Source organism: Eptatretus burgeri, chromosome 12 (assembly GCF_056783735.1).
Source record: "Eptatretus burgeri isolate ZD-2024b chromosome 12, Ebu_testis_v1, whole genome shotgun sequence".
Taxonomy (NCBI): domain Eukaryota; kingdom Metazoa; phylum Chordata; class Myxini; order Myxiniformes; family Myxinidae; genus Eptatretus; species Eptatretus burgeri.
The window spans coordinates 88,582,851-88,598,288 of record NC_140972.1 but is presented as its reverse complement, the minus strand read 5'-3'; the positions used below and the strand labels follow the sequence as shown (position 1 = coordinate 88,598,288).

The 15,438-nt window shown below is 42.9% G+C and overlaps 1 protein-coding gene across 1 annotated transcript; it reads left to right on the top strand.

The window, feature by feature from the left end:
* The first annotated feature begins 4,586 nt into the window (after nt 1-4,586).
* LOC147016086 (uncharacterized) lies at nt 4,587-9,203 on the top strand. Its single transcript, XM_085849141.1, is given in 5 exon segments — nt 4,587-6,491; nt 6,494-6,847; nt 7,144-7,213; nt 7,915-8,078; nt 8,982-9,203. Coding segments are annotated over 4 exon segments (2,475 nt in total). The 3' UTR covers nt 8,061-8,078; nt 8,982-9,203.
* Nucleotides 9,204-15,438: the final 6,235 nt, after the last annotated feature.

The window sequence follows — 15,438 nt, the reverse complement described above, 5'->3', positions numbered from 1 at the left end:
TCTTATCGCGCTCTTCGTGCTGGTCGTCGTTGGTGGGACATCGCGACCTCCGCAGCAGGTAAGGGGATTGTAAGAGATGACGGATTCGGCAAGGAACACAACACGAAAGGAGTTCGTTTATTAGTAGTTTCTGTGGTTCAATGTAAAAGGGAACGGGTGTTGTATTGAGAGTTTGTAACTCCATCAAGTTGTTCGTGCCTGCACGGGATTCCACACGGACTACGGATGGAGGAGGGAAAAACACAAATGGCGTCTTGTATCATGGAGCCGGCAAGTTGGGAGTAACAATTCACATTGATTACCACGTGTGATGTTAGTTAAATGGTCGAATGGCGGCGAGGTGATCCATGTGAAACGGTTTGTTCGATATTTGTACCTTTTCATACCGAGGGGTCCGAAATATAAACTTGTATTGGAGTGAAATCCGGGGATCAATTGGGAATTAACCGTGGGATTGGAAAGGTGGAAGGACAGGGAGTGATCTCTGGTTGGAGGAGAGTGATGGTCATGTTATAGAAGTGGTGTTGGTGGGGTAGTTGTGGAGGAGGAGGTGTGTTGAGAGTGATAGTGTGGTGGTGGTGATGATGAGAGTGACAATGGAAGTTGTGATACAAGTTGTGGTTGTTGTGATGGTTGCGGTCAAGTGAAATTTCAATTTTATTAATTGTTTTGTAATTTCCTTCATTGTTTGGGACATTTTCTTTTGTCTTATCCGAGTTTAATTCCATTGTAATCGGATCCATCTTGAAAAGCTGTCATTGTGCACCAGAACCAGGATATTCCGTTATAATGGGACAGCCGGCTTCACGTTCTATCCCTTCAGAGACCAAATTAAGATGGCTGTCTTGTCCAATGTCACTTTTTGGGAGAAGTCAAAGATTCCTGTAGTAGCGTTTAAAAAGGAGTCGGCCAGTGTGTGTTGGTGCACAGTTTACATCACATATTTAATCTTCCTTGTCTGTCCTTTCAATGGTTGCGATCCCTCATTGCCATGAGGATGTGATGAGGAATACAAGAGAGAGTTTATCTTTGGTAAGAAACTGCAGGTTTTGGGTTAACTTTCCTCACCAAGCAAAGTTGGAATTTGTCCCTTCAAGAAGCTCCTTCATGGTCGTGTCGATGGAGGAATCTTCACGGGACACTTTACTCATTGGTGGACGTGAAAGATCCCACGGTGTTTCTCACAAAGAGTCGGTGAGTTATCACCAGCATTCTGAACAAATCACAAATTCCTTTCAAACCCTTTTACAAAATGTTCTTGTCAAACATGGTCACGAAACGAATGTACCCAGTGTGAGTTCAATAACACCTTCATGCTGCAGAGGATTGAAAACGGGATGATGATGATGATGATGATGATGATGATGATGATGATGATGAAATGTACCTTGAAAAGTTGGGTCTAAACCCTTATCTTTAACAAATGATAAATTCTCATACATTCCATGACCCGTTGTGTTTGTACTCTTAAAAAAATTTCACCAGCATCTTGTTCTTTGTCACGAAGTTTTGGATTTTGTTAAATAATTGTAAATATATTGTTTATTTTAATTTCAAATGTAATAAACTTTTCTCCTGTCCCTGCCCTTTTCCATGTCCATAGATTTTCCAGAATGAGGCTGCGGAGGAACCAGTGATCTCCACATTTCGTGATGTGGTGTTCGTCTCCATCGCCATCTTCTTATTTGTGGTCGTGATATCCTTTCGACCATCGTCGTGCTTCAATAGAAAGAAGAGGCACAATAAAAAGCCCCACGTTCACTGGCAAGGAACACAAGTGACATTTTCATCAATATTATAATTCCTTCATCCAAGGGGAAAAGATAGCTCAGAAATTTTAAACGAATTTACATTTAACTTTCACAAATAACGAGCAGAGTACCCACCCTCTGGGTGGGTCGGGTTTGAACATTACTTGCTGAAAAAGTAAAGTCTGTGTTTTCAAGAAGACTGTCGATGTTTGTGTGGTGTGTGTTTAAAAGGTGATCGATGGTTTTCAGGTCAGAAGGGTCTGTTCCAATTGAAGGTTCGGGTCGAAGATGTTGAAAGGGTCCAGTTTCTCAGGCATCTAAAAAGTGTCCAACAAGGTTAACTGGTCTGAAGCTCGAAGTTGTCAATGGTGGACTTGGTGGACAGGTCGGGTTTCTGACAAAAACGAACCCATTCGATTTTATTTAAGATCCAGAAATGCATCCGATAATTTTTAAAGTGATTCTTCCCGAATTGATTGATATAACTATGACCGACATATATAACACGATATCTCAAAAAATCATGGACATATTCGGACGAAACCTGGTGCGGGTTGGGTGTGTGACAAGGATGAATAGATTCTGTTTCGATTAACATCCGGATACGATAATTTTTAATTTTCAAGTAATTCTTCACCATTGAGAGATGAGGCCAAAAACGATGTATGGCATGATGCTTCAAAAAGTTATGAACGGATTATGATAATACTTTGTGGATGAGTTGGTTATACGTGAGAAGAACAATTGATTCGATTTTGCTTCAGGTCCAGATCCAGATCCGACCTATCAGTGGGATACAAAACATGAACTGTTCAGCCTGGTGGAGGTATGCGATCGACAGAGTACCTGTTGTAGTTATTTAATTAAACTAGTACGGCCCGTAGGTGCGTAAACGACAACAGGATTGGGGCATTATTTCAATTAGATTGGACCAACCGTATCATAAAATGGCCAGAACTTGGGAAACATACTCAGGTCCCCAGCGTCAATTGTGACATCATATCAAACGAAGAAGAATTGTGTTGCCCCTCGATCTCGCCCCCTCGCTCTCCCCAGTCTCGCCCTTCCTTTCTCCCCCTCCTCTCTCGCCCCTCTCTCTCACCCCAACTCTCATCCTCCCCTCTCTCGCAGATATTGGTCAACAGATAAATGGCCGTAACTTGGGAACCGCTCGTACGATCGATATCAAACCTCGAAACGGCACATCCGCGGGTCCTCGGCAATATTCCTGGCGAGTTTCAATCCGATCGGACCGGTGGTCGTGCGGTTATTAATAAATTGGTAAAAAATTGACATGATAAGGTGAGAAGGTGGAACAACACCTTCAGCTGCCATATATTCAACTTTTCAACACTGAAAAAGCAATAAAATGGCCGTAACTTGGGAAAAGCTTGTCCGATCGATTGCAAACCTCGACAAGGCACATCCGCGGGTCCCGGGCAATATTCCTGGCACGTTTTCATGAGATCGGCCCGGCGGTCGTCAAGAAACGGCGGTCGCAGACAGACAGACAGACAGACAGACACACACAGAGATTGCTGGAATTATAGAGAGATGATTATTGTCACTGCAACCTTTGTTTCAAGACTTTTTGGAAAGGCTCCTGTTATTAACAACGCTGACATTAAGTTTGTTCAACATTTTGAGAATCCTCATAATCACCTGGAGCATCGGTGTCACTGCCGAAGCAGCATCCTGAGCAAGGGTGATACGGGATGTTTTGCCATTGCCTTCCCAGCAGTAGTTTTGGCAGGAATTTGTAATTTGGCCATACTGCCACCAATAGCACGCCCACACTTCATTCTCAAAGACCACCGTGGGGATCTTTCACATCCATCAACTGATGGTAGACAGGGCACCCAGTTAAACGTACATCGGAGGAACGGCACACACATTGATTATTCACCCAGTAGGTGAAACACTCAGGATGCTAACCCAGGCTGGTGAGACAGCTTCGAGGCAAGTGCGTGTTCCTGGAGGCCATCCTTTCAGCCCAGGTCATATCTTCATGCATTGTTAAACAAACTGTGATTCCATGTTGTATTTATATGTTTATAATACATCTCGTTTGGTGTCATGCATTTCTTCTGGTTAAATGTTAAACTTTGCCTGCATGTGGAGCTTTGAAACGCAGTGTGAGAGAAGCGGCCACTAGAAACGGGAGACAGCCGAACGTGCGACCTTACAAACATACGGACAGACACCACACTTCACATTATATAATAGTTACTGTACTTCACTTTAGTTCAAACTGACAAGTATTGTGTTTGTTTCTTGCAGTTTTGGATGTGGCCGCAAACATTTACAGAACAAAAAGGGAACGAAAGAGCAGCCGGTATTCGAAGAGCTTCCAAAAACAGAAACAGTGGAGATGCAAGATGCAAAGGAACAGGAGGATCAAAGGATGATGTTGTGACAGAGAGAGAATGAAAAACTACAGGAGATGGGGGAAAAGTTGCACCAAAAAGAGGAAGAACTGAAAGAAAGAGAACTGTTAGTTCAGCTTGGTGAGCAAACAGTTCAGAAAAAAGTTGTGCAACAGAAATATGAGGAAGAGGAATGGAGGAAAGAGAAAGAAAAGCAGAAGGAAATAGAGGAAGAACAGCAGAGGAAAAGCAAGGAAGAGGAAATGAGGAAAAAGATGAAGAGGAGGAGATAAAAAAGCATAATGAAGAGCTAAAGAAAAGAAAGACGGCAGAGTGGAGGCAAATAGAGGAGGAAGATCGGAGAGAATTCACAAAATTTGTGCAATGGAGGGAATCAGTGTATCAGGAGCATACACGTGCATGGCTTGAGATCGAACGAAAAGAGAAAGAGGTTCTCAAGAGTGAGTACATGGTGGAGAAATTACAGAAAGGGATCTCTGAACTCGAGAGAATGGAGAAGGAAAAGCGGGGTCAATTCGAAAAAAACAAGATGTTAAAAGAAGGGGAAATAAAACATAGAGAGATTGAGACATGCCGACAAGAGGAAGAGATTAGAGAACGAGAAAAGGAGGTTGAGAAAATGGAGAGAGTGTTGAACCAGCGAGAAGAGGAGGAGTGTGGTCGGCAAGAACGATTTTTAGAGACAAAAAAAAGAAAAGAGGAAGAGTTGTTCAGGAGAGAGAAAGAAGCACATCAGCTGGAGCAGGAGATTTATAAGAGGGAAAAAGATGTGCACACTCAGGAACAAGAGGTTTGGCAAAGTGAGGTAAGGGAGGAAAAACGACGAGAGCAGGAAGAACAGACACGACAGGAACAGGAAAACCGGAGACGAAGAGAAGAGGAACAACAGAGACGACAAGAACAGGAAGAACAGAAACGACGAGAACAGGAACAACAGAGACGACAAGAACAGGAAGAACAGAGACGACTAGAAAAGGAAGAACAGAGACGACGAGAACAGGAAAAGCAGAAACTACGAGAACAAGAAGAACAGAGACGACAAGAACAGGAAGAACAGAGACTACTAGAACAGGAAGAACAGAGACTATTAAAACAGGAAGAACAGAGACGATGTGAACAGGAAGAGCAGAGACTAAGAAAGGAAAAGCAGAAACGACAAGAACAGGAAAAGCAGAAACAACTAGAACAGGAAAAGCAGAAACGACAAGAACAGGAAAAGCAGAAACAACTAGAACAGGAAAAGCATAAACGACAAGAACAGGAAGAACAGGAACAACAAGAACAGGAAAACCAGAGATTAAGAGCAGAAGAACAGAGACAACGAAAGCAGGAAAAGCAGAGGCTAAGAGAGGAAGAACAGAGACGAGGAGAACAGGAAAAGCAGAGACGACGAGAGGAAGAACAGAAACGACAAGAACAGGAAAAGCAGAAACGACGAGAACAGGAACAACAGAGACGACAAGAACAGGAAGAACAGAAACGACGAGAACAGGAACAACAGAGACGACAAGAACAGGAAGAACAGAGACGACTAGAAAAGGAAGAACAGAGACGACGAGAACAGGAAAAGCAGAAACTACGAGAACAAGAAGAACAGAGACGACAAGAACAGGAAGAACAGAGACTACTAGAACAGGAAGAACAGAGACTATTAAAACAGGAAGAACAGAGACGATGTGAACAGGAAGAGCAGAGACTAAGAAAGGAAAAGCAGAAACGACAAGAACAGGAAAAGCAGAAACAACTAGAACAGGAAAAGCAGAAACGACAAGAACAGGAAAAGCAGAAACAACTAGAACAGGAAAAGCATAAACGACAAGAACAGGAAGAACAGGAACAACAAGAACAGGAAAACCAGAGATTAAGAGCAGAAGAACAGAGACAACGAAAGCAGGAAAAGCAGAGGCTAAGAGAGGAAGAACAGAGACGACGAAAACAGGAAAAGCAGAAACGACGAGAACAGAAGAAGCAGAACCCACTAGAACAGGACGAACAGAAACGAGGAGAACAGGAAAACCAGATATTAAGTGCAGAAGAAGAAAGACGACTCAAACAGGAAGAACAGAAACGAATACAACAGGAAGAACAGAGACAAATAGAACAGGAATACCAGAGACGACGAGACCAGGAAGAACAGAGACGAGTAGAACAGGAAGAACAGAGACGAGTGGAACAGAAAAAAGAGACGGTAATTGAACAAGAACTCAAAAACCTTGTCAAAAATCTGACGAGACCAATGAGGAGGCAGAAGCAAATGTTGATGCGGAGGAGGCAGAACATGTGCAAAAGATTGCTGACTGGAAACTGCATCGACAGCAAAAACGGAATGAGAATGCCAATGAGTGGTCTCAAAATTGGAATGAAAAACAACAGGTGAAGCAGCAAGAGAAACACCTGCTCAAAGAACAGGAAAAAATCTTCAAAAAACAAATGAAGAAGCAAAGACAGGCAGCAAAGAAAAGTACAGGAATTGAACTGAAACCCCACGGTGTTGGTGCGACACAGCAACAACAGAAGCCTCGCCATGATAGCGAGCCAAAACAACAGAAGCCTCGCCATGATAGCAAGCCACAACAGCAGCAACAGCAAACACAAGATGTTGTTCAAGGGTTCCAGCAGGAACAGAGGCCTCATTCTGATCAAGTGCTGCAACAGCAGCAGAAGCAGCATGGTGTTGAGGGGCCCAACCACATTCAGGCCCTTCAACAGGTAAGCATTCTTACAGGTGAATACTTACTTTGATGAAGAATAATATCCTCAATTGTGGAGTTAATTGTGATTATAATTTTGGTGGGAAAGGTAACTTATTGGCACGGTCATCCCCACGCAGGATAAATCACAAGTATTTTAACTCCCCTTGATTGGATTAGATCAACTAATTCACCTTATCACTGATTACCTGTTCTCTCAGTGCTTTTCATTTTGTGCCACATCCTGCACAAGTTATCAAACTGATGAACATATCAATGTATTTAATCTTTCTTATTTTTATTGTTTTTCCAAAGACCCCTCAGAAGAGACGCCCGTTCCCTCCTCCACCACCGTCATACGTCAAACCATCCTACCGGCTGGAACGTAAGTTACCAAGAATCTTACCTTACATAACAAATTATCCGAAACTTTGTCTAAATTAGATGTTCTTCACCTCCATCGCATCCCATTTTGTCTGTGTTTCAGAAGTGTTGAAAACAAATCAATATTTTGCTTCACTCGAAGCCAGACAAGCACCAAACAAATCTTACGATTGGTGAAAGTCTGGAATGAGTATTGTTTCCATACAGAATTCATTGTGAACACCTGGATGTTCATTAAAATAAATTGTTTGAAAAATAAAATTTTTACAATGCCACTTTCAATCAGCGATGGATGACTTGAGCTGCCTTCCATGAAGCACTCCATCATGGTACACTTCAACGTCATCAGATGAGGTTTTGTTATTTCAATTCAGACAGTAAGTGGGGATTTGTGGGCTCTCTCTGAAGCACAGGAATGATGGACCAAAATTGCAGAAATTCCCTTGTAAGGTGACAGAAATTAAACGGTCATTCGAGTCCAGTGGGATTTGGTGATGGAGAAAATCAATAAGTGAAAGTGGAGGGAAAAGTGAAATAAAACATGAACTGAAATGCAGAAAATGAGGCAAAGGGAGAAACACAGAGAGATGGAGAGAGATCGATATTCATTCCAGGGTTGTGTTGGAAGGCAGGACAACGATGGAGCTTATGATGACAATGTTCTTGAGTGGTTTTGACTTCCTTTTGTTGATGTGTTTGCAGAGGAAGAAGTCATATTTATGGCTGCTGGAGAGGAAGATGCCATGTTTGGAAGTGATTCCCTCATGACTCCATCATACAAGCTCTCCAGGAATGCAAGGCGATACACCAGGCTCATGCAGATGGCTGATTCAACCTTTTTCAAATGAACAGTCTCCAGAACTAAGGTACGGTAAACACTTGATGGACTTATTTCATCACCTGGATCCTTTTTGTGTGCATGTTTGTCAATCTTTCTCTTCCTTGTTCAAAATATCATGATGAGAACTAAATAGTTCCAAATGTAGAGAATTTCAGAAGTTGAGTGAATCCATCGAGCAGGTGAAGTCTCTCGCTGGTTCATACAATCAATGCCAATCATGAAGGGAACTGCAGATATTAACCGTTGGTGTTCACTGCTTGACTTCATGACTGAATATCATGGATGACTTAATTTCTGTACATCATGTGTGACTTCATCACTGTACATCATGGATGACTTCATTACTGTACATCGTGTGTGACTTCATCACTGTACATCATGGATGACTTCATTACTGTACATCGTGTGTGACTTCATCACTGTACATCATGGATGACTTCATTACTGTGCATCGTGTGTGACTTCATTTCTGTACATCATGTGTGACCATCACTGTACATCATGGATGACTTCATTACTGTACATCGTGTGTGACTTCATCACTGTACATCATGGATGACTTCATTACTGTACATCGTGTGTGACTTCATCACTGTACATCATGGATGACTTCATTACTGTACATCGTGTGTGACTTCATAACTGTACATTGTGTGTGACTTCATTACTGTACATCGTGTGTGACTTCATTACTGTACATCGTGTGTGACTTCATTACTGTACATTGTGTGTGACTTCATTACTGTACATCGTGTGTGACTTCATCACTGTACATCATGGATGACTTCATTACTGTACATCGTGTGTGACTTCATTACTGTACATCGTGTGTGACTTCATTACTGTACATTGTGTGTGACTTCATGACTGTAATAACAAACACATTTCAACTCAAACATTGTATTTATGTTTCTTTTCCTCCATTTAGCTGCTGCCATCGTCTGGATTGACTTCAAATATTCTGCTGAATCATCTCCATTCTGAACTATGGCCATCGTCTCCTCCACCACATCGCCTCAAGGACTTGGTCAATCAGAAATCCGATTCGTTTTTTCCCAACATCCTTGACCCGAACCAGCTTACCAAACCCACCTGCAGATTCCATGTAAACAACTTCAATCAAGATCTAATTCAAATCCTGTCCTTAAAACATTCAATGTTGTAATTATTTTAAATTTCTCTTCTCATAACTCCACCTGAATAAAGGTTCCTTTCCATGAACATCTTTCCATGTTTCTCGAACCTTGGTTTCTCATTTCACTCTCACATCCAAACCTCCACTGTTCAGTTATTTCAGTTCAATGACGGGTGTTCAGTTTTTTACCTGACCAAAAAAAAAACAACATTATTTAGTTTTCAACATAGTCTTCCTTGACATAATTGCAGTTCGTCCATCTCTGTTGCATCTTGATAAAAGAGATTTGTAAACATCCTGATCTTGCTTTTTCAGAATGTTCTCAACCTCTGAAATTATTTACTCATTCTCACAAAAACTGTTTCTACAAAGGTCTTCATTTAACTTGGGAAACAGAAAGAAACATAAAGGAACTGAATCTACAGAAAATGTCTGGAGAAGCAGTTAAAAGTCACAGTTTGGTTGCTGCAGTCAATGCAACCAAGACGATGTTTGGTAATGCATTGTTCTGGAGAATCAACACTCCTCCAGGCATGTTTCCCCGGTTGTTGATAGCATCTTACAACTGTGGCAGTTCATCAGCACAGTAATCCTCAATATAATGTCTCTCACCTGATGAAATGGAGAGTCATGAGAGCATTGACACTGCAATCCCACAAAAGTAGCCACAACCTTTCCAGATGACGCTTCAATGTTGATGCACTTCCAGGGAGGTAAGGCGAGCACCAAGGGTTCATCGCACAATCGGGGCCAGATTAAGGCACATGCCAGTCAGGCCATGGCCTCGGGCACCATTTGAAGGGGCCCCACACCTATGGCTTTTGGATGAAGCCTTCACCAATCTCCACAAAACTGAATGTGAATAGACAAATAGAGCATTGGATATGGCCTTCAACATTTCAAATGGCCGAGGGCCCCGCAACGTCTTTATCCGGCCGTAGGCACAATGTGTGCTTTCACTGCATGCTCTGCTATTTGGTCTCAAGATCAAAGATTGAAAGGATCGAGTAAGGACAATCCCTTTTGTTTGACATCCTTGGAGAGGAGGAAATTCCTCTCATCAGGAAACAAAATCTCATCAGCTTGTTCTGGTTGCCTCAACTCATCCATCAATACACCAATAACTCTTCCATCATTTTTTGAAATATTGTGCTGTACTGTGTATCTTTTTTTGGCCACATCTCTCAGCGGTGAAGAATCACAAGAGAAATCAACAATATCCCCCTTCCGCCATGCGGCGGGGGAAAATAATTCTCGTATCCGGATCCAGAACCGCATCTTCACGAAGATCCAATCAATTCATACTTGTCACACACCGAACCTGTTCACCAAGTTTCGTCCGAATCCATCTCTAACACTGAGATGTCATGCTCAAAGACAAATAAACAGACAGACAGACAGACAAGGATGAAAACATAACTTCTGTCCACCAAAGGTGGCAGAGCACAGAGTTATAAGGAATCTACCTTTAGGAATAGCGAACTTCTCATCCTCCACTTCGACAAATAAAAACAACTTTAGACATTTGTTAAAACAAACAGACTGAAGACAAATTTGGATGAAATGCAACCAAGAGTAAAATAAAAAAAGTAATGTGTTGTCATGAAAGATTGTTAAAAGTTGAAGCTAAACTCTAAAAAGCAGTTTTTGAACATCTTTCAAGACTCATTGTGAAGCTTATACAATGAACTGTAAAACATGAAATTCTAACCTGACATCACTGCACCAGAAGGTTGAAAGTTCAGGGAAGCTCATACGAAGTAATGCCCTTTCAGCTACACCTGCACATCAATAAAATTTGATGGTTATCTCCGAGAATACAAGGTCTTGCATTAAAATTTAGATTTGCTCGTGCTGTATATATTGTTGCGGACCCGGGGTCGGGAGCGAGAAGAACAAGAGGGGGGTGGGGGGGGGTGGGGGGGGTGGGGGAGCTTCCTTGGGTTCCCACCAGACTCTCCGGCATTGCAGGTCGTCGCACACGGATAACTTCAAGACGCGGCGGGTCGCAAATCGAGCGTGAACGCCAATAACTCAACCACGTGACTTAGGGTCCTCCGTCTAATGAATACCCGTTACCTAATGGTCACGTGATCTAATTAACGGGGGACACACCCTTGTTCAAACCGGATCACCTAACTGGATCAGATGCAGCCGAGCACAACTGCCCAAGGACGTACTGGCGAGGAAAACAGATCATTGGGGTATATGGCAACATTTGGGGTAACATTTCTATACAAGCATTCATTTGTAATCAAGCGACGAAAGGTATATGGCACAGTGAATGGGTTTATTCGTATGTACAGCAGGGACAGCAAGGAATTTGTGGGGTGCGGCAAAAGGCAAGAAATTTACAAAAGCAAAAGCAGAGCGGACTTATCCCGTTAGAACTTCGACAATATTAACTTATGCTACGATAGGCACCATCACTCACACACACACACACACACACACACACACACACACACATACACACACACACAGAAGATGAGAAAGCCAGAAAGAAAGAGAGTAGATGAGGACAAATGGCCTCACAATACCTTGTGCGGTTGGCTGACCAAGGCAATCCAGTTCACTTTGGGGGAGGTAGGAGGGAGAAATAGTGGTGTCTCAGGTGGGGGAGTGGGAGGTGTGGTGTGGTTCTGGAGGAAACTGTGATTGCAAATCTGTAATAGATGCTCTTCTATGCATCCAGAGGGGACGAGACAGAGGAGTGGAAGGAGAGGGGGGTAGAGAGGGAGAGAGAGAGAGAGAGAGAGAGAGAGAGAGAGAGAGAGAGAGAGAGAGAGAGAGAGAGAGAGAGAGAGAGAGAGAGAGAGAGAGAGAGAGAGAGAGAGAGAGAGAGAGAGAGAGAGAGAGAGAGAGAGAGAGAGAGAGAGAGAGAGAGAGAGAGAGAGAGAGAGAGAGAGAGAGAGAGAGAGAGAGAGAGAGAGAGAGAGAGAGAGAGAGAGAGAGAGAGAGAGAGAGAGAGAGAGAGAGAGAGAGAGAGAGAGAGAGAGAGAGAGAGAGAGAGAGAGAGAGAGAGAGAGAGAGAGAGAGAGAGAGAGAGAGAGAGAGAGAGAGAGAGAGAGAGAGAGAGAGAGAGAGAGAGAGAGAGAGAGAGAGAGAGAGAGAGAGAGAGAGAGAGAGATCCCACCACAAGAGTCAGCGCATTATCTCCTGATTAATCACTGCCGGGGCTTGTGGAAACGTGTGCTCCGCACTGGTCACAAAAGAATGTCTGTCGCGCACCACCTCAAGTGTAGCTGCAGCGACAGGCAGACAACGAGGAGCAGTGAAGAAAGGCTGGAGCAGAGAGGTGAAGGAAGGGGTGAGGCAAACAGAGGAAGATGAAGCTGAAGCAGGCAGATGAAAAGAGGGAGGACCGCTTCGCGATCCACCTTTGATAAGCCCCGGGTAAAGGCGGGGTGACGACCCAAAGTGACGTGCTGTATCCCGAATCACACTTCCCTATTCGGCCACGGCGGTCATAGCCCACCCTGCCAGGCTCCTGGGGTGGGAAGCGGTCTCATTCGCACATCCAGCACAACACTGCCTTTGGTCATGTTGTTGGGTCATGATGCATCACATATCATTCTCTTTGCTAACCCCACCTCAACCCCTCACCTGTCTTTTTTCCCTCCTCCTCCCCCACCCTTCTCTCTTACTCGCTGTCCCCTCCTCGAAGGTCGACCTTCCGATGATCTTCGGCTGGATCGTCAAGGTGTGGGAGGAGATGCTGTCGGACATCATCAAGCGCGCATTTCTGAAATGCTGCATCTCAAACAACATGGATGGCAGAGAGGACTACATCATTTGGGAGGAGGAGGGGGGAGGAGGAGGTGGCTGCAAATGATGGTGAAAGCAATGTGAACAGCGACAGAGACTTGCTCAAAGATGAAAAGCGTCTTCGCGTCAAGCTGAAAAGTGTCATTAAACCCAAACAGCCCTTTTCAGGGCCACAAGTCCACAATAAATATGTATGATACCGGTATGAATCCCTCTTCTTCCTATTTCTTGAAACAAAAAAAATCCTCTCTCTAATATCAAAAATAAAAAAAATAAAAATAAAAACTACTTGGTTTTTTTGGTGTCCTCCCCCATCTTCAACTTCTTGAAAATGAGAATAAGACTGTTCGATGAAACTTGGCGGACATGGGAGGAAGCATGTTGATACCTGTGTCACTTTGTTACGCACAAAGTTAATATCCAAATGTATGAAGATCGAGATCAGAAAATAAAATGATCAACAAATTCATTTCTTTTGAGGGTGAAAACATTGGTGTGGTTTATACACCAGAAATTATATTAATTTTTTGTGTGACAAACAGGGATGTGGTCAATACACATCCGCGGTCAATACACCGGAAAATGCGGTCATTTCTTCCCTTGACCGTTTGGACAGAAGGCAGGTTACACTCGATGAATTGGCTCATATTGGGTCACTGAAATAATGATATTTTATACATCCTTGACCTTTTGATCTATAAAATAAAGAAAATTAACAAAACAGCTTCGACTGTAATGGCCAAAAATATTGGCACCCTTGCACGTTTTTTCAAAAACCTCAATTTTCTTGAAAAACTAGAACGGGCACTCGGGAGAGCGCATACCTTCGCCGCCGCAACTTTTTTCCGGGCACATTTGAAAAACGTCATTTTAAAACGTCCATGACGTCACAACCGTCAGTCCGATTGACGTCAAATTTGGTGTGTAACCTCCTTGAAGGCAGTCCAACAAAACGGAATGATAAACACTGAAAAATTAAAAAGTTGAAAATGACGTCATCTTTTGACGTCATTTTGACGCACTTCCGGGGATGTCACGTCCAATCGGGGACTAGCATTCTGAAAGCTCGAAGTTCACTGAACGTTTTAATGTTGGTTTCATGTCAATAGCTCTATTAGATCTGAAGCTATGCCTACAAGTATATTTTGACCTTGAGTGTGACCTTGACCTTGACTACAGAGTTAATTGGCAAAACCTGCACATCAATAAACAGATATTTTGGGACTGATCCTGATGCCTGGATTTGGGAGACTGCTTTGTAAATCATATAGATATTTGAATGTAAAATATCAGGACATTAGAGCCACAATTGAAAAACGTCATGTTCAAACGTCAATAACGTCATAACGGTCAGTCCAATCGAAGTCAAATTTGGTGTGTGACGTCCTTCAGGTAAGTCCTACAAAACGGTATGATCAAAACTGATGAGATCGAAAATTGAAAATTTACGTCATCTTGTGACGTCATTTAGACGCACTTCCGATGACGTTACGTCAAATCCGACACTACATATCCCAAAGGTATCTCGTCATGGAACAATATGGCGGTGGTTGCATGTCGATAGCTGTATTTTGAAGGAAGTTATGCTCAAAAGAGTGTTTTTGACCTTTTCCTGACCTTGACCTTGAACTTTGACCCGATCGCTCCCAAAATCTAATCAAATCGTCCTTCGATACTCACAAATCATCCCACCAAATTTTATGCAATTCGTTTTTATACTTTCTGAGTTATGCGAATAACAAACAAACACACATATTCACAAATAAGTAAATACACAGCGACCAAAACATAACCTTTCGCAGAATGCGAAGGTAATAAGTTGAAATTGACAAAAGTATTTCATGTGCACAATTCTATAATTCACTGTTAATATTATGGAACCTTTATTTTTGATTCAGAACTTAATATATCCTTTTAAATCAGAAAATAAAAAGAAATGGCATTGACAAAATTCGTGACACCCTCCACTTAAAATTTGTTATCACAGCCTTTGGTCAAAACAACTGCAGTCAAGCACTTCCTATAGCCATGTATGAGCTTCCTTCACCTCTCTACTGGCAGTTTGGTCCACTCTTCTTGTGCAAACTGCTCCAGTTCTCCCAGATTTGAAGGGTGCCTTCTCCCAACTGCTGTTTTCAGATCTCTTCACAGGTGTTCAATGGGATTTAGATCTGGACTCATTGCTGGCTGTGCTGTGTCACGTGATTGGGTTTTCGTATGTCATGCCTCGCCCGCTAGGGGTGGCAGGACTGTGCTTCTGGTCACGCAATAAAGCGGAGTAGATGGTGGCCCGCGTGCTTCTTGCGTCCCACCGCACCTAGTACACACTAGTTGGCTGACGAAGATGGGATCATACGGACTTATGCCCGTTTTCAACGGGGACGACTTCGAATCGTTTTCAGAGCAATTGGATTGCTATTTCCACGCGAACGATGTGGTCGACGAGAGCAAGCAGAAGTCAATCTTGCTCGCTTCGCTTTCG